Source organism: Colius striatus, chromosome 1 (assembly GCF_028858725.1).
Source record: "Colius striatus isolate bColStr4 chromosome 1, bColStr4.1.hap1, whole genome shotgun sequence".
Classification (NCBI taxonomy): Eukaryota; Metazoa; Chordata; class Aves; order Coliiformes; family Coliidae; genus Colius; species Colius striatus.
The window spans coordinates 168,898,363-168,918,638 of record NC_084759.1 but is presented as its reverse complement, the minus strand read 5'-3'; the positions used below and the strand labels follow the sequence as shown (position 1 = coordinate 168,918,638).

At 40.5% G+C, this 20,276-nt stretch overlaps 1 protein-coding gene across 1 annotated transcript; it reads left to right on the top strand.

The window, feature by feature from the left end:
• The first annotated feature begins 7,033 nt into the window (after positions 1 to 7,033).
• RAB21 (RAB21, member RAS oncogene family) lies at positions 7,034 to 19,913 on the top strand. The gene is made up of 7 exons (XM_062016237.1): positions 7,034 to 7,456; positions 14,334 to 14,393; positions 14,569 to 14,676; positions 16,130 to 16,193; positions 17,013 to 17,067; positions 17,488 to 17,576; positions 18,422 to 19,913. Exons 1-7 carry the CDS (start codon positions 7,310 to 7,312, stop codon positions 18,559 to 18,561), a joined length of 663 nt encoding a protein of 220 aa, XP_061872221.1. The 5' UTR covers positions 7,034 to 7,309; the 3' UTR covers positions 18,562 to 19,913.
• The last annotated feature ends 363 nt before the right edge of the window (positions 19,914 to 20,276 follow it).

Below are 20,276 nucleotides of genomic sequence, written 5' to 3'. Positions count from 1 at the left end.
CATTTTAAATTGCACTAAGTCAGTGCTTTTCAAGCAGGAGTTAACCTGTTTTATGAAAATTTATTCACTTTTTTTTATAAACTTTGTAGGTACATTACAGACTCTGCTTCTGGCTGTTGCCAGAACTGGATAATAACTTTCAATTTAAATACTGCTGTTGAGGAGTGGGGTGCAGCTCTCACAATTACAGGCTTGTTGTAATGTATAAATCAGAGCAGGTACATGAATTTGCTCAAACTAGGTGGATGCCAGCTGTGCTCCCAAGCCTGCAGGCACTTTTGGTGAATATTAATGCAAGTCTCAAATGAGGATGAAATAGAGGAATGGGGAAATAAAGCTGTCGGGCAAATGGCAGCTTATACGTGGGTACTTCTTGTCTGTAAAACTTCAGTCTAAGGAAAGAAATTACACCAGGAAAGAACTGATTCGGTAGATTTTACAACTTTTATTGCTTGTTAGAAAATGGGTCCCTTTTATTAATTTTGATACTAAAACCACTAAATAAATAATAGAATCATAGAACAGCCCAGGTTGGAAGGGACCTCAAAAGACCATCTGGTCCAACCTTTGCCAGGAAAGGGTGCCTAGATGAAATTAGAGCGCTGTTCAATTGCATCTTAAAAACTTCTGGTGATGGAGACTCTACCACATCCCTAAATGTCAGAAATTTCCTTGAACACACAGCAAGGCAGATGCACAGGAAAGCAGACCAGGCCAGGGTTATGTGAGTTCTGCCCAGGAAGCCTTCCATGTGACTGACTGATAATATGAAGTGGGAATGCCAAACATATCACTTTGAAAATATCTTTGGAGTAAACATGCCCTCCCTTAGCAGACCTTTCAGCTGGATTGTTTGCTCTGTGCTGCTCAGGGGCAAGTCTTGGTTCCTGAGAAGAGAAGAGTTGAGCTAAAATGTGGGGAAACCAGTCAGACCTGTATTGAGGGAAAAGGTTTTGGAAAAGCGAATACTGCCAATAGGGAAACAGATGCCAGTTTTGGGTACTTGCTTGGTCTTGCAGGGCCACCTGTGAAGCGCTATGCAACTTGTTTGCACCTCTCTTTCCTAGTGGTTGCTTGTTTGTGGCTTTGTTCAAACAAGCATAAAGCAGATTAAAGGTTGCAATGTGATCACCATCCAAATGGATGTTGGAGATTCAAACCCACTAGCAAGGATGACCAGTTTAAAAAAATATGAATGCGTTCTGCAGTTAATATCAGTAGAAAGCAGGAAGAAAAGTCTGATGTTCATTTGTTAATATCCTTTAGTAACTTCAGTAACTAGTTCTGTAAGGACTTTGAAACTGTAGCCCTAGCTGAAAAGCTAAGAAGGTCACCAAAGGTCATCGTAAAACTCAGGAAGTCATGCACATGCTGCATAAGTAAGTATGTGTTCAGGAATGTGTTGTGGCAAAGGCAGAACTCAGCACCTACAACTGTGCAGAATATGCTGCTTTAAATGAGTCCACTTACAGGCTTCTTGAAACCTCTTGGTTTTCCTACATATTTGGATGATGCATCACTCAATCTCTACCTGTATAACCTACCACAGCTATATTTTTATAAAAGCATTAAGATCTCCATGAAACAGCTCACATCATCACTTCCTCTTAATACTTGCCTGGTGTCATTCATGGGGACAACAATAGTGACTGTGCTCTGTTTCTTGCTGAAGGGCTTTGTGCTGCAGTGACTTCTGAGGAGTTCAGGCCCGTACTAGAAAAACAATGACTTCCATCACCTCCATTTCTTTGCTGCCACTACTCTTTATCCTGATACTTCTTTATCTCATTTGTTAACATCCTTAGTCCTGAAATCACTCCGCTGTTGAAAGCTGCTGCAATCAAATGCTCCCCCAAAGCAACGGTGGTTTCAATCTGCCTTGAACTGCCAAATGCCTCGGGTTACAGCGCTCCCAATATGTATGTGTCATCTTGCTGCATTAAGTGTCTCCTCCTAATTTAAAATGAAAAAGTGAAAGGAGCTGGTTCCTGATGCGTTGGGAAAGGAAGCATGAGTATAATCCACCAAGTGCCCAATTGCTCACATTGCCTTGGAGAAGTCACACAGCTCAGTGGAAAGAGAAGCCATCACCTATAATTCTGTGATCTCAGTCTTTTTTCTAGAAGGCCTTCATTGGAATAGGAACACCCTCCCATCTCATCCTTTAGCAGTAGCAACAGCTGTCCTGTGCAAAAGTGAAATAGGGAGCCACTGAAACAGACCTTCAGACAGAGGCTTCAAGGCACTAGCTTGTTGCCTGTGATTTCCACGACCCAGGCATGTGAAAATACTCTTTCCTTTCTCTGCCTTCCTGGATCTTGTCTTGTACCTGTCATACGCATGTAGATAAATGTACTGAAAGTAGTAGTAAAGTCTACCTGGGCCAGCAAGCTTCAGGAACGTTACCAGGGCTTAGTGAAACACATACCAGATTGGGATGAATGTAATTATTTCTTCACCATTTACTGCCAAGGAACCCAATTATAAGCAGATCTTGGGGGCCAAAAGGTCCCCCCTGAGCGCAGGGGTTGGCTGTGGCCCCACTGTCCCTCTGTCAGTCCTGTCCACAGCACTACAGCAGCCCTTGAAGTCAACACATTTCCCAGCACCTCACACAGGTCATCAGGTAACCTCAAATTAAGATGATTCCCCCCTTTTCAACCCAAGATTCTTAGCATTGCAACTCATCATGGGATATTTGAATATATCCTTGCTAAGTCCGGCAAATGCTGTTATGTGTTTGCTTTCTGCTTGTCCTAAACTTGTGTCTGTTACAAGCTTCAAAAATTGTGCTCACATGGAAGTATGAGGTTCAGAAACACAGTTTGTGTGGGAAAAGTACGTGATTAAGTAGTATCACAAGGAAGCTAATGATTAAATGTTTAATATGGCTAACTTCCACCTCAAGCTTCTGTATAAATTCACCTGCAAATCACATGTCCTAATGGTACAATAACATCAGGATTACCTACAGACCAGGGAGGCCAAGTCTTCCAAAAGTTCTCATTGAATGGGAGACGAGGAGGCTCTTTGGAGGTTTATCACCTCAGACCTTTCCTGTGAAATTCACGTGAACCTACAAAGTCTCCAAAGGTCTTGCTCCAGAAGTAAGTTCTTACTAGAAAAAGAAACACTGAAGATTTGCATGATTTGTTCTCAGAATTTTGTATTGAGCAAACTGGCTTGAGGCCCAAGATCTCAACATGGGTCTAAAGATGTTTTGTAGTAATGATATGAGGGCTATTACTGTAGGGCTAAAGTAATAAAAGATAAGACATGAAGCAGAACACGGAGAAAATGGGTATGGAAAACCATGATGGCCTGTCATGGTTTAACCCCAGGCAGCAGCTAAACACACCTCTGTACCAGCAGTCATATAGGGAGATACTTCTTAGATTTTGACTGTCATATTCTTTATGTTGCCTAAGTCTCATCGCTTTTACATCTTTTACAATAGTCCTACTTTTCAGGAGATAGCTTTTCACACAGTTCTTGCTGGCTGCCTCATTCTCATCGCAGTTTAACACACCGACAATGCCTTCATGTTTGATTAGCACTGATTTTATATTTCCTTTCTAGGCCATTTAGGAAACCCAAGAAGCCCCAAAGGAAACATCAGTTTTCAAAGACAAATGTCTCACTTATGGCTACTTTGAACCCCTCATCCAATTCTTGACACACTGAATCTGAGCTTTATTGCATCATAAAGGTGGTGTTTTTCTGATGATTAACATGTGGTGCTGTCAAGCACCTGAAGAAAAAAATTAGTACAGCTGTGACATTATCTTCTAACAGCCAAGCCTGTCAGCTCATCTTGGGTTTCTCTGATGAGACCTGTTTTTCCATTAGGCTTTGTTGACCAGCACACATAATATTCGAGTGCTTCATTTAATTGATAGCCATTCTTTTGCATCATTACTTTTCTTTGTGTCATCATCTGCTCCTCCCCGCAGCTGTAGGTAAGAATGCCATGGTGCAGATGGGTGTATCAAGGTCTGTGTGTGCACAGAAGGCCATGCAGGCTGATGCACAACAGGTAATTAGCGTTGCCAAAGAGTCAGTCTGCCAGCGGGCTGGTTGCTGTTATTGGAATGATGACTCGGATGAAGATGCATAGCTAATGAAGTAAGCTTTCCATGACCCACGCTATTCCTTTCCTCACTCATGTGATTATCACTGCTTGACTGCAGCTCAGTAGCACTGAGCCTGGTGGGCTTTAGGATGTACCCCTGAGGAGCTCTGACAGCACCCATGCTGCCTTTCCATGTTCATGTTCCCGCTATAGGATGTTTTCAAAAAAATTACTAGCTGATCAGACAGTAAATACAAATTCTTTCTTGTGTTATTACTGTTGTGATAGACTTGCAGTCAGCACACTGCATGGTCTCACTGGGGACCAGCTTGCACATTGCTTTCATTCAGAGCAGAGTCTGAAGGAACCTGTGGTGCCACTGACCTCTCCATCTTCTGCTGCACAAGGCAGCAGCAAGTCACTTGGGTGGGAAGTTCAATAAATTCCAGGATGAAAATACAGAGCTGCTGGGTCTGTACTTGAATGTGCTTGTTTCTATACTGGAAAACATTGGCATAATTCTTTAAACAAGGTTTTCAAGGACTGATACTACTTTAGGTAGTTTATGAGGAGACTGAGAGGGGATCTCATTAATATCTAAATAGTGGGTGTCAGGAGGTTGGGGCATCATTTTTTTTGATGGTACCTATCAACAGGACAAGGGGTAATAGGATGAAGCTGAAACACAAAAAGTTCCATTTAAACATAAGGAAAAACTGTTTTATTGTGAGGGTGAGGGAGCCCTGGCACAGGCTGCCCAGGCAGGGTGAGGAGTCTCCTTCCTTGGAGGTCTTCAAGACCTGCCTGAACATGTTCCTTTGCAACCTGATCTAGGTGGACCTGTTTCTGCAGGGGAGTTGGACTAGACGATCTCTAAAGGTCCCTTCCAACCCCTACCATTCTATGATTCTATGATTGCATGGGTCCCATTTTCACTTTTTAAATTTTGACACAACCTTACCAGTTGTGCCTTCCTCTGGAGTTTCCCTGGTCTGCCAGCATGTGTGTAAAATAAGCACTTCTGCTTTCTTTTTTTAATGTTTTTCTTCTTAACACTCTTATAGCACATATCTAGTAAACTGACTTTTGGGGGACTTTCTGCCTGGAAGACAGCTTGTAGTTCCATCACAGTGTTCAGTGTAATAACATGGTTGACTTCAGATTGATGAAAAATCACCCATGCAGAGGGTACCCTTTTAATCAGTAAGGCGTAACTGATAAATGAATTATTTTTATTCAAGGAAGAACTGAAAAGTACAAATCAGGTATATTCTTCAGTATAATCCCGTGTCTTTGTGAAGAATGTACATAGTATCTGAATTTGTTGAAAACAGTGAAAAGCCATGGGGACGGGATGGCTTTCTGCTGACAGTTTCACAACAGTCTTCCACACAGCCCTGTGTCTCAGGAGATGCATCTGCCACCAGTTACCCAGGAAATCCTCAGCCTGCTGGACCCTGCAAGCAGCGTGTGCTGTGAGCATTGATTTCCATTGTCTCTGGCAACCTTAAACCAAACATGGTCTTCCCTCCTCCTATTCTGCCTGAAAGAAGCATAACTGACACAGCAGTCAGTTTTACTGCCTGTGCACAGAAGGCATGATTGACAGAAGCCAGTATCGCTTTCCAGCAAGGTAGTGTTTTTACAGCAACTTGCTGAAACTACTTATTTGCTAATAAAACTGGGGATTTATTTAAAGATACCCCTGAAGATTGTATCAGCAGTGATTTTTACCTTGTCCTATTTCCTTTATTTGTGACTGGATAAGAAGGTTTATTTATTTACATCTGGAGAAAATAAAACCAAATCTATTTTGTATGTGGATGTCATGCTGTTCAGTAATGAGGCTTCTTGCTTCAGGGAATTTGATCTTTACTCTCCTGGACCCATTCTCTGTTCTTTCCTCTCTTTTTTTTTGACTCATACAACACAGCATTAGTATTATCCGACAGACAAAAAAGGAAATTGGACTGTGATGCCGTTTCTTACTACTAAATGATCACTAGAGAGAAGTTAACACTGCAGTAGTTTCGATTGGTGGGGATTGCTTTTAATTAAGGAACCGTATTCAGTTCCACAAGGCAGTTATCTACTTCTTGAGCTTATGAAGCACTACGAGAACCCTACAACCAAGGAACTCAATGAAGGAGCATTTTTCTTATGCCTTTTTCATTGCCTGCTCCCACGTCTGTTTTAAAGCGCTCTGTTACGGACCGGGTTTTTGCCGACATTCAGAGACTCGTGTAACTCAGTTCACACGAAGGGGTCCACTGAGGTTGGAACAAAACCCGTGCTTGTGACCTTTATAATCTGTTTGTTAAAGGCTTTGGCCTCCTGCTCAGAGATGCTTGGTAGATACGCTCACTGCATCAAAAACCCATGGTACGACACTTAAAAGCAAATTCACATGCACATATAAATCTCGCACCGGTTTCTGTCTCTACGAACAATTTATTTGCGCGTATGTTACAGCTACTTGTCAGGTCGGGGCACAGAGCAACACCCCTTCCGCCGTCTGCCCCTCGCACCCTCCCTGTGAGTTGTGGGGACGGCGGGAGATTTTCAGAAACGGCGAGGGCCCAGACATGAGGAGGAGCTCCCTCTTTCCCTCCCTCTCTGCTGGCCTCCGCACGCAGCTGCCCAGCCCCAGCCGCCGCTCCGGCTGCCCTTCACGGGAAAGGGAAAAATCCAGCCGCTGCCTCCAAGTACTTCAGCCGCCCTCTCCCAGCCCCGCGGGCCCGGCGTCAGAAGCCGCTGCCGCCGTCCGCAGGGCCGCCGCCAGGCGCACACACGCACGTACTCACTCACACCGCCGCACTCACGGGAGCCCGCACCGCCCCGGCCCGGCGGCAGCGGGCGCTCTGGCGCAGGCCCCGCCCCCACTCCCCTCCGCGGCGCTTGGGCGGGGTCTCTCCCCGCCGTCGTGTCCGCCCTCCCCATTGGCGGCGGGGGCTTGCGCGTGACCGAGCAGCGCATGACGTAGGAGGAAGAAGACGCCATTAGGGGGAGCGGGGCCGTCGGCTGTGGGGATTGTTGTGGCTGTCGCCGTTCTTCGCCCGGCTCTGTTCTGCGGGGCTGCGGAGGCAGCGTCCTTTTTACCCCGCTCTCGCCCCTTGAGTCCCCGCTCCGCTCCCTCGCTGGTGTCCATCCCGCTGGGCGGTGGCAGTGGCGGCGCCCCGCGGCCGCGGTGCGGGCCGTTGATGTGAGGCGGCGGCGGCCCGGTGGGGCGCGGCGCGGATGGCGGCGGGGGCCGGCACGGCGGCCGCGGGCCGCAGCTTCTCCTTCAAAGTGGTGCTCCTCGGGGAGGGCTGCGTGGGGAAAACCTCCCTGGTGTTGCGCTACTGCGAGAACAAGTTCAACGACAAGCACATCACCACGCTGCAGGTGCGGGCCGAACCGCGGGCGCGCGGGGGAGGGGGAGCCCCTGCCCAGGGCTGCGGGGCGGGCGGAGCGGTCCACTGCTCTTCTCCCTTTCCCCTGTGCCCTTTCCAGGAGCGCCGACCGGTGCCAGCGGGTCCCCGCGGCGCTGACCGGCCCGTCCGTGTCCCCTCGGTCCGTGGGGAGGGCTGCTCCGTCTCAAGCCACGCTGGTGTCTCCGTGCTCGCCGTCTTGTTTTTACCACTTAACCGTGGCTGGGGCGACAGCTGTCGCGCTCCAAAGGGTGCCAGTCCTTTGCTGAGTTTGCTCGAAGCCTATGTCCTGCAGCTTTTTACGCCTCAGACTTGAGCTTCCTGTACTTTGAAGCCTCATGCCTATTCTGAATGATAACTCTTCTTCTATTTACGTACATGTATATATTTACATCTTCACTTGAATCTTGGGAAGTATGACTTGAAAGTGATGTTGGTGTTGTCGTGGTTGGTAGTGGACTGATGACTGTTTCATATGTGCTGCGTTTGTCTTAATTATAATCTTACTCATGTTCTCAAGTCCTAACAGTTGAACTACCTAAATAATGAGAATGGCTTTTGCAAAATGGTTTGAGATTAAAGCTTATGATTTGATATCAGAAACAATTCTTAAAGCTTACTTGTTTGTCACGTTACCTCCCTGAAGTTTGGCCTCATTGTCAGTTGTACTGTCTGATGATAAATATAGAACTAAAAAGTGATGTTCCACTTAAGAAATATGACAGTGTCTGCTTAGAAGTAACGCTTTTTCGTTACCTGCTATTGCTGAACGGTATGTGTGCAACGGTACAAAGGAGAACACTTATGTTGTACATAGTCTCAGAAGATAGGTTTTAAGCTTTGTGTTGCGGGTGGTATATTAAGCTTTTGGGGATAACTCTACTTGCTTAACCTTTTTATTTGCAGTTACACCTGTTGCACAGCATCTTAGCAGTTGTGAGCATGTGTATGAAAGTGGTTTTGTACTGTAATTTATATTGCTCTTAATATTTCTTTTAAGTAAAGGAACAAACTCTGCCACTGTATGCACGGCTATTGGGTTTTGAATTACTTGTGAAGTTCTGTGAAGTGAAGAATAAGTAGTAGGTAATGCCAAAAAAAAGAGCATTGAGGTAGTGGGTGCACTATTCCTGCACCCTTGGGGGAAAATTCTTGTGGGCTGGGTATCGTGGAAGTGTTTAGTAGTGAAACTTCCTCTTAAAAGGAAGGAAATGTTAGAGAGGAGCTAGAAACAATGTAGCCAATATTTCATAAACATACACTGTTGCTCTCTCTTTTTTGAGGTAAAGAGATAAACTCAACATGTTTTGAGCTGCACTACCAAATGTTAATATAATACTGTTGAATCAATGTGTTGGTAGGCTTACTAGGCATAGTGGAGTACTTATGGCAAGTTGATGTAAACTCTGATCACCATAGGGATAATTAACATTTGTTATGCTACAAAAATGACTACCAGCTTGTAGGTGTCAGAGCTGCAAGTATAATTTTCTTCTCAAGTGAAGCATTGTGCAAACAATCATTTGAAGTGCATCAAAACAATCAGGTATAGCCAAATTCTGAAATCCCATGCGTAAATAATAGAGCAGAGTAGTTTGACATGTGATGATGCTTGGTCTTTTCTTGTTGTTTTTGTTGTTGTTAACCACGAGCTTTAAATCTGTAGTGGAAAACCTAAAATTGGAAGCAAAAAGCGAGTTAGCATGCAGACTGGGGTCACAAATGTCATGAAATGGAGCTTTAAGTGGCTCCAAAGCATTGGCAGGAAAATGTCTCTCGAAACTATGGCTTGAGAGCTTTCAGTTTTGACTGTCTGAGTTCGGGGGGGCGGGGAGTGGGGGGCGAGAGGAGGGTGTGTGCTCGTGGAGAAAAGAAAGTACATGCTCACGCTTGATAACTGAGATTTATTTTTTTTCTCCCCCGTGGTTAGAATGCTGTTTGCTGACTGTTTCTTTTAATTGACTTCTCTGTGTTTCTCAACTCCTTTACTTTCCTGCTCTGAGCCTCCTCAGCCACATACACATCTCTTCATTTGTAAAACACAATGTCAGTTGCAGCTGAATCTTACTGACCATCATGTGCACTTGTGAAGTATTATATTTATTATTCTTGGTTTCCTACATCTTACAGTTCTGGAAGAAAGTTTTAGTAAGTTCTTCCAGTAGAAATGAAAATATCTCTTAAAAATAAAGAGAAATTAGGGTATTGAATTAAATGACATTTTTACAAGATATCATTTTTTTAAGATTAAAAGCTTAATCTGATAAGGTGTCTTTGTGGCACCAGTTCAAAGTATTGCATGAAATTACTTCTGCTCTGATAAATACTTATCTAATGTTGACTTTAACTCCTGATTTGGTGAAGGAGGCAGTGATGAATCATATGAAAAGATCACTAGATACTGAGAAATGAGACTGTCCATCCACAGCGATCTCTTACTTAAAAGAAAGTACAGCATAGTCCTGTGTTCCAACATGACTGCATCAAGAAGAGTAGTGGCTTTATTTGGTGATGTTGCCTGGTGTTTTCTGCCTTTTGAGCCCAGTTATGGGTGGAACACAGAACTCTTTCAAGTGGTCAGTGTGCATCTTTTATTTAAGGTATATCTATGTTTTCCTGTCTGAATTCTACCGTTTAAGTTAACCTGTGTAGACCCAAACAGGAGAGTTTCTTTTGTGCTAGTAGTGAAAAAACTACTTCTCTCCCCACCCTCCTGCTTCCGTAAATGCTAGCTTAAGGGAAACGGTGAACTGAGACTTCCTCTGAGGTTAAGAGGCTGCTGGTGTGTGTTGCTGTAGCTATGAAGGCTTTAATTTATGTACTGAACTTAAATGTCCAGGTCATCAATATCTTAAGGTAGCTCTTGATTAACATAAGAAAACAGTTATCTAGCATAATGTGAAGAAGCTGATGAAGGAAAGATAGGATGGTTTGTTTGGGTTTTCTTTGCAAGCCATGAATACAATTTCTAATCCATTGTAAGACCTGGAGGCACAGTTAGAATTGGTTCACATTGATTGAAGTATTCAGGTCAGTGCTCTTGTCTTGATAAAACAGTTCTAAGATCTAGATTGATGTTAAGTGATGTATGGTGGAATTATTCTGATAATAAACCTACTGTCAAAATATTCAAAAATCAAGTATGTACTTTCTGTTAGTTAATTACTCAAGACAAATACAACTTTGTGTACTAAGTTCTCAAATGTGTGGGAGATTCCAAAATATCCAACCAGAAGGGCTGCTGATGGGGTGCTAATCATACTGTACAGATCCTGATTGTTTTGCTGGATGTGCATAACCTGGAAAAGCTGTCTTGGCTGTTTAAAATAGCTTTGGGGAACAGTTCAGTGCTATATACAGTGTTTCCATGCCTAGCTTGCCTTTGATGAAGGTGAAGTGGTCAAGGGTCAGGTGACATACACTTTAAGAGAGTCTTTTTCAGCTGGATCTTCCTTGTGTTCTAATTAGGCCCCTTTATCAGCTTCTAACAGGCCCTGATGGATGTGTGAAACTGAACTGTCAGAAGAAAGAGTTAAAACACTTCTTACAGACTTATAAAGAGAATGGACTTTTAGCTCTCTAATTGCATTATCCTTTTCTTCTAAGTGTATAAGTAGTCTTCAGAGCTAGACACTAGAGTCAAAATACTGAAATTAGTAGCTTACTTCAAAGCTGTTTGGGATGACCTATCTTTGAATTAACTGTAGTTCTTCTGTATACTTGTGGGTTTTTGAAAGTCCTAGCAAAAAGTGTCACAGTAATGAAAATCATATGGAAAGGAGTTACTGATTCATCGTAAGTCAAGCCACAACTTAGATTTAAATCTGTTACTCACTTGGGTAAATTCTTGGGAGATTAGAAAAAGTTGAATCTTCTTCTACATGTGTGACTGAATGGTGCCTAGATTGATTTCAAAGGTTTTGACACTTTTGTCAACTGATGCTTTTTTCTTTTTTTTTCCCCCCTTGAACTAGGTTCCTAAACTATCTCAGAACAGTAGCCGGGGTTCTTCCTTCCATGTTGGGTTCCCTCTCAAATTTACAAGAACTGCATAGTCCTACTCTTCATCTGATCTTTTTAACTTTCTTACCTCTAAATGAGTAAAGAGAAGTAACTGTGCTCTTCTGCCACAAATGGGACTTGAAGTGGATGTGTGTGGGGTGGATGAATCATTTAATCTGTAGTACAGTATTGATTGTTGCTTGTGGCTAGTTCACTAAGCCTTCTGCTCATTATTTACTATGACTACTTCCAAGTACCAGGTTCTAATCTGGTTGTCATGCAAGTTTTTTAGACCAACTTGCTTATTAACAATACAATACAGCATGTTATTGTTCCTTTTTTGTTAGAGTCTTAGGACTTTACATAGACTGAAATGTAATTAGTACCAATTCATCAAGCTTTAATACAGAAAGCAAATAAATAGGCCAGTGCTGAGTACACTTGCCCCAGTCTCCTGTGGTGTTTTTTAGGAGATACCTGAATTTGTGGTCTTCTAATACTTGGGTATATAGAAAAAGCAATTCTCTACTCTTAGCACTAAAAGGCAGTATTGCTATCAAAAGCTGTAGTGACCTGAAGGACTGGGGATACTGAAGCAAAACTTATCTGTGGGGATAAGCCTACTTTCACATTTGCTCTGTCAGATACTAAAGATATCTGTGCTATTAATTGGGTCAATGTCTAAAGCTGTGAGGATATAACTTTATGGGTATGGATTTCTGTGGATGTTATCCTGTTTCTGTGAAGAATTTTTCTGCCTTTTGGTCCAGTAATGTGATTTTCAAAACACTTATGTGAAATTCCTATCAACTGAGTGGATTTGTTTGTCAGTGTTGTGATAGAAGCAGATAGTGCTCAGACGAGCTTTTCCTTTGAGAGATACAGTAGAAGATCAAGTATTGTAGTACAGCAGATGAATAAAATATTGGTAGGTAAGCTTGATTCATTGTGCCTAAACATACTTTCTCTTAATATGGCTTAAGTGTTGGTGAACGTAAAACTACTGATATGGTGTGTAAGCTTTTGGCTTTTAAACTGATGTACTAGAACAAATTATGATACGGAGGCTGGACACTGATCAGGCAATTATCCTTAGGGAGAGATAGCTAAAAGCTATAAACTACTTCTGCTTTTTTTTTTTTTTTTTAATCAAAGAAGTAAAGTTTTCTCGATGATTAAGATTTGCTACTCCACTGTTAAGCTGTTTGTTGCAAATTCTGGAGTGTTAAATACTTTTAACATGCTGTCTGGAACTTTCTCTGAAGTTGACTTATGCCACCTTTGACTTAAATCACCTCTCTGTAGGCTGAGTGTGTAGCTTTAATGCTTTAGTTATATTGAATACAATAGTCACAGTGGTTAGTGCTTTGCTATCTGTTCTTGCAAAGTTTACTTTTCTTTCCTCTGGTCTGTCTTCTCTCTCTATTTTTTTATCAGACTTCATGGAAAGCTTTGGGGGAACATACAATTTACTTCAAAGAATAAGGAAAGTTTCTTCAATCATCTCACTTTGGGTCATGCAGATGCCAGAGCTGATGTTGGGCAAGGAACTGAAAAGCAACAGCTGCCCCAGCAGCTGAGTATTGGATGACTCGAGCTGTAATACAGGCAGCACTCCAGAGAGGCACTTTCATATCAGTTTAGACCAATGTAAATTGAAATGCCATGGTCTTCTGCGTGCTTACCTAGTTATTTGTATAGTTATGCAGCAAGCTGGTTCAAGCAGCTGATCTGGCCCATGACACTTTCCATATGCATGTGACTTCTACTTTAGTTGAATGCCTGGTCAGTGCTTGTGTGGAGAGCTCATGTTGAGCTGCTATAGTCCAGCCTAAAATTATCTGGGATGAGTGAATCATACCACTGTAACTGATTGTATCCAAACACAAGCTGAGAGGAAAACTGAGTATCATTTAAGGCAACAGACAAAAGTTAACCCTTGGCAACTGAATTGTATGATATTAACCTGTTACTTGTAGTCTTCAGAACTGGGGAAGCAGGTTCTTAATGTACCAATTCCTTCAGAGACTGTTCTGGTCTATTAAACTTGTGTTAAATGATACCCTTTTTTTTGTCAGTGGATTATACATTTGGTAGCAGAGGTGATGTTTGAACATGTAGGTTGTGCAGGCTTGGACAAAAACAGACATACTCTTGAGTTTCTAAAATTAGACTAACCTCACAGTATGTTGTGGCCCTGTAAAATGTTTCAGAAGATAACGTGGTAGGATTCTTATGCTTTTATGCTTATGCTGAAGCTTTTCTTATCTTGCCACTTGCTTTCCTTTCATGTGTCATCTGAGAAGCCTATCCCTGAACTTTCAGACCAGTGTCTGGGGGAAGAAAACCAATCAACAAAAAAAGCCCCAAATCACACCAAGAAAAAAAATTGGAACAGATGGGGAGAGTTGTTGACTCATTTCAGCAAAAAGGGGAAAAGATGCAGACAAGGAAACTGGCAGAATACTAGTGTTCTGAGACTTCTAAAGATGAAGTCAAACTATTTTACTCTGTTCTAGTATCTCACTAGTAGTGAACTACTTTGATTCCTGTAAGCTAAAAATTCTATTAGACCGGTTCCTACTCAAACTTCGTGTACTCTTGCAAAATGCTTTGAGTTCAACTTTGAAATCACAACACTGATAAATCTAACTCTTTCCATACAACTTTCTTATCCATCCTGACAAACTGTAGTGAAATAACTGTCTGTGTATTGACTCAGCCTTATGGCTTAGAGTATTTTGATCCAGAAATCTCTGTAATTGATTCAGATGTTTTGACTTTATTATTTAGTAATAAAATTAGATATTTGTGTGTAAAACTTAACTCTAATCTGTTTTGTTTTCTAGGCATCTTTTCTTACAAAGAAGCTAAATATTGGTGGGAAAAGAGTAAACCTTGCAATATGGGTATGTTTACTTTCTTATTCTTCCTCCTCCAGCTAATTAGAACATTTAATGGGAAAATGATTTGGTTTATTAGAACTTGAATTAGGTGCTTATTAAAGTAAAATTTCCAAGTATTTGTAACTTCTTGAAATATTATTTACTTTGTAAATGCTAACAATTGTATTTTTAAATGCAGGACACAGCTGGTCAAGAAAGATTTCATGCGTTGGGGCCCATCTACTACAGGGACTCTAATGGCGCTATTCTAGTATATGATATAACAGATGAAGATTCTTTTCAGAAGGTACTGCACGGATTTTTATCTTTGTGGGATGTAAACTGATTGAAAGATAATCTATAATTAGCAATGTATATTACATCCATCTATTTAGACCATATAATAGAAGTATATGCCTTACTACTGTTCTTTTGATGACTGATTTTTCAGTCTACTGAAGTTCTAACAGATTTATTCAAAGAACATTAGAGGGTAGGTGAGCATGAGCTTTAACTAGCTATAAGCATAAACCAGTGCTGTTGAGATAATAAGCAATATTGATCTCTACGATATAAACCAAATTACTGAAAAGATACCTAGTCACATGACCTTTTACAGATCTGAGAACTCTGACACTGCAGTATGTAACAGTGGGAGTGTTACTTTGTCAGTGATAATATGTATTTGGACTTAAAATACTCATCAAAACCTGAAACTTGATGGCTAATTATTTTGTGGTAGTGTTAGGTGATCAGTTTGAGCAGGTGAGTTTTTTCCAACCCTGTGTCAAATCAGTGCTATCATTCTATAGGGTATTGTTGCTGAAAACTGGTGCCATTCTTTCCTAAGTGAGCTTGTAGTAAAATCCACAGGACTTCAGTGTAGAGAAGAGAAGAAATTATGGTTGTATGGGCAAGGCTTGAGTTAGAGTGGTAGAAGTAGTATAAATCCACAAGAGCGTAAGTAATTTAATAATATGATGTAGAGCAAGTAAAACACTTGTGTCAGCACTTCAACTCTTGGCAGTCTTGTCTGTGGATTGTGATGAATTGAGCACTGCTTCAACTTGTACCTTTTCATGCTGAGCCCTATTTGGTAAAATTCTGTGATATCAAAACTTAAATTCTCAGAGGAAGGTTAATTTGCAACAGTTATAGCTATATTACCTCTGTCATACATCCTAACTATTTTTAGGTTCTTGAACTGATTGATTTTCTTCATGACTTAAATGTCCTTAAAATAGCAGTCCCTAAGTCAATGCAGTGACCGTACAACTTCAGAGCAGGACAACAGGATCGATATATACTTTGCTGTCACCTGACTCCACACTCCTGTCCCATCTGTTCTCTCAGGAAACAAACACCTGTTATAATCTAAACTGAACAGATCTGTTTGGGTACCTATAAGGTACTATTTGTCATCTGTCAGTAAGTGCCTGTTGATAAAAGATCTAATGCCTCACCTAAAATGGCCAATGCAGTGAGCTTGTTCTTTGGAGTGGGGCTACCATGAGTGTGGTAAGTTATATTTTTTGAGTAATGGAACCACTTTAAGTCATTTGCTCTTAATTTCAACTGTGAACCAAAATCTGCTGAACAAGAACCAGTTGTAGCAATGGAAAGAATATTTTATCTGTGTTGCCCTAAATGTATTGGTTTCCAGTTTATAGTAAATAGTTACGGAAGTATGTCCATTCTGCCATGCTTCAGCTAGTAGTATATCAAGTGAAAATAAACTTACCTCTGGGTTTTTTTTGCAGGTAAAAAATTGGGTTAAGGAATTGAGAAAAATGTTGGGAAATGAAATCTGTTTATGTATAGTAGGTAAGTCTCTTTCAACACGTGCTTCTAATGACTGAATGAAAAGTAATTTTTTGATTAATAGCATCTTCCAAACGCTACTTTAGCAGCTTGTTAGGTGAAAGGGTAAAGCTTATGTTAATTTGACTTATTAAAGTTCAGTTGGAGCTAGAAGTTTCAGTAGATTGCATGAGGGAAAATAAGAGTTAGTTTTGAAAAATAACCTGATAGTTAATGATACACCATATTGGAAGTGCATAATACAGATACCTGCAGACTATAGTTGAACAAAGAGAAACATAGATCTCAAATGTGTGTTGTTTTTCTTGGAAGTACTCAAACCTTGTTTTTTACTGTCCTTGGTGGTATAGACTGGATGGTTGTTTCTTAATTGAGTACGTGGGAGGTGGAAGGAGTCTTAAAGCTTGGACATTTCAATGCAAAGAGAATGCAGGAGAAATATTGGTTTTAGATATAAAATCAGATGTAGCGATTAAAACACTTTCAAGAAGACAGATGTATGGATATTCCACAAAAACTACCTGTGTGGCACAGGTAAGCTGGTAATAAATAAGAAAAGTGGGAGTCTGATTTGATGACTTATGTAGAGGTATTTAGCTCTCCTGATATCTCTGCAGAAGTAGAACTTCATTGTCTGTGGAAGTTTGAGTAAAAGGGGATTCTTAAACCACGTGGTTGTGCTTCAAATTGAGACCTGTGTAATAGTTGGTCTTTACTTGGACAGCTTATAAGAAAATGATGAGGTACAATGATTACATGACTACTTTCTTCTGGGTAATTTTGGAGTACAGGAGACTTGAAAGATAAACTTGTTTTCAACAGGTAACAAAATAGACTTGGAAAAAGAGAGACATGTTTCAGTGCAAGAAGCAGAATCGTAAGTTACACCAGTTATTAATAGAAACAGTCATTGCAGAATTATACTGAAGTAATAAACTTAAAATGCTGTTAACAACTGGCAGGCATAATCCAGCCGTGCCTAAGTTGCTTCTGTTTTAACTGTTCTGTTAGTATCCAAGTCCTGGAATGTCCTTAACTGATCGAAGTATACCTTGAGTTATACATTATAAAAGTCAACATTTACAGTTTAAATGCCTTTCTAGACATTCAGTTTCTTTTTAGCTAGTGTTCTTCATCAGTTGTTGTAGTTTTAACCTCATAATTCCTTTTTTATGTTAATTAATCAACTCTGAACTTGGAGTAGAACCTCTTGTCATAATCTTTAGGTTTCATGTTAAGTGACTTAGAAAGATTGAGTCCTTTAGTACAATGAAGTTCTGTGTCTGCATTCCTATAGGTATGCTGAATCTGTTGGAGCAAAACATTATCATACTTCAGCTAAACAGAACAAAGGAATTGAAGAACTGTTTCTTGACCTTTGTAAAAGTAGGTATTATCTAGTGTGGTGGTAGACAACTCCAGAAAATGCTTAAAGCTTCAGAATGTACAACTGAATAAAAGAAAAGCCTTGATGTAAATTATTACCAAGAATTGACTTCATCTGTGTCTACTTCAAGTCACTTGTGTACTGTAAATAGCTATGGAAGCTTGATGTATGAATATTTACCATATTGCAAATTCATGCTATACTCCAAAAATGCCTTTTTGTCATTGTTGTAGCCCTGATTGCTGTTTCACTCAGCATGTGCAAATCAAACTTCATGTGACTGGTGTCACTATTACCTGCTTCAAACCTTCTGCTTCCACCTCTTTCCAAAGTCTTATCAAATCATATGAGTTACAAAGCATAAACTTGAAGATGTAATGATGGCTAAGGTCATGTAGGATACAATTGTTATAACACAGGGAAGTTATATAAATCACTGTGTTCTTATGATAGAAGAATTTTAAGCAAAACTTCACCTGCATGTCAGAAGAGTAGCTTGGGTGAGATTGGATGGGGGGGCATTCTTCTTTGTTTTTTTTCTTTCATAGACTATTCTTGATAGGAGTGGGTATATCTAGCTTTTGAAGTCACTAACTGCAGAACATCTGAGCATCTAAGGCCTCACTTAGTCACTGGGAGCTGCTGAATGTTAGGTGCTTTAGGAATAAGATTTAATTATGTTCTCACAGCTATGCCATGTGATACCTGAGTACTTAGCATAATAAACAGGAGAACCAGTTTTGCTGAACTTTGTGCCGATCTAATTAAAAAAGATTAAGATCTCCAAGTCTTCTGTAAAAATGCAGTGGAATGTTATCTAATACTTTTCTTTTTTCCTTTACAGGAATGATAGAAACAGCTCAAGTGGATGAAAGAGCAAGAGGCAATGGTTCCAATCAGTCAGGAACGGCAAGGCGAGGTGTACAGATTATTGATGATGAGCCACAAGTACAGAGCAGTGGAGGGTGTTGTTCTTCTGGATAATTATAAAACTGTGCATCACTGCCCTCTCAATATGAAGACTGCCATATTCCAAGTCACACATTCTTTACCAATGGAGTAATAGAATTAACAGTATTTAAAAATAATCACATGTAACACTGCAGAGACCTTAAGTGCTAAACTAGTGGCATCTGTGACCAGAGAATTGGCGTTTTCTACAGTGGTTAACAAAGCAATTACCAATGGCCTTTTTACATATTTTTCTTTAATGAGGAATAATATGCATGTAGAAAAGACCTACTTAAAGGCTTCATTTATATTCTTTTAAATCAGATCATTATTTAATAACTTATATACATTGTTGTTGGAATGGTATATGTTTTTGCAGCTCTTTGTATTTTGTGGTAGATCGAATTGTATCACTTCAAAAATGCAAATTGATTTTTTTTAAAATTAGCAGATACCTGAAGTAATATTTTTGCAAGGCCTCCACAGCCTGTAACTGTCAACTACTTTGATATGTTCTGTTCATCCTGTATGCCAAGATGGTAAAATACATTGTAAATTACATATTAAATATTTTATCTGCTTTACAATTGCAGGTGCAGAAATATGTACATCAGTCTTGTCAGTGATTGTGAAGTAAGTCAGTGAAAGATGCAAGCTTTTCATGTGTACTGTTGAATTGCTCATTCTGTTCTCACTAAAGACAGTGGTTTTTTTGGTATATTCATAGCTACAGCATTTTTAAGCCTTTTCTGGGAAGCATCAGTATTTAGAGTACCCCCTTACTGGGAAGAGAATGCTTGCTTAGACTGCTGTTTAACATGGAGGTGTCTGACTCCCAGCTACAACAGCTGGCACATGCATATGTTTTGCCTCTGCAGTTACTGTGGCCTCTCAGAATATCCCCAGAAAGTCAAAGCAAGTTTAGCCCTCATCTATCTGGTAGCTGATAAACCAGATGCATGGGAAATTCTTAAGCCGCATTAATACATTTGTGTCCCAAGACAGCACTGTAGGCTATTAATGAGGATAATTTTTTTACCCCGTATTTCAGGGCTTGAGTGAACAAATGAATTGGCATTAACTAGAACTGCTTCTGATTTGAAGTGATCAAATGGAAGATATGAAACTTGCCAGATGAAATTGTAACTTTGGGGATGCTAGACAGAACTGAACTTAGTCCTGATTTGCTCTTTCTTTTGTAAAGCGTTTTGAAGCCCACTTCAGGTTTGGGAGGAGGATTTTCAGAAAAAAAGTGTGTAAAGTACTCTCACAAAGGAACACAAATGGTGGTAGCTGAAACTTCAAAATGTTTTGTGCTCTGACTTTTTTACTTAAGTTGTCATGCTTGGAAAAACAGTAAAGGTGATGTCTGTGATGAAATAGAATATTCTTTGGCCTTCCTTTTTCTGAAGGGTAGCTTTAGTATTACATATGAATGCATTGAATGGTGTGGGTACGTTCCAGTGCACAAAAACAATACTAACTAATCAATCTGTGTAAGAAGTGTGCTGTCTTCAATCTGAGTTTTCTCTGAAATAATAGTTGGCTTTGATTGAGACTGGTCCTGGCGTAATTTTCCTCTTTCTACCTCAACTGGAGTATAGATACTTCCTCTTAAGCTACCATTGCTGTGCTCCTCTGACATGATTGTGTGCATAGTGGACAAAAATCATCCCCATGATAGTGAAGAGGGAGATTCTGGACTGCACAGAGCTTTGCAAATGTAAAATTTGTTGTGTGTATATGTA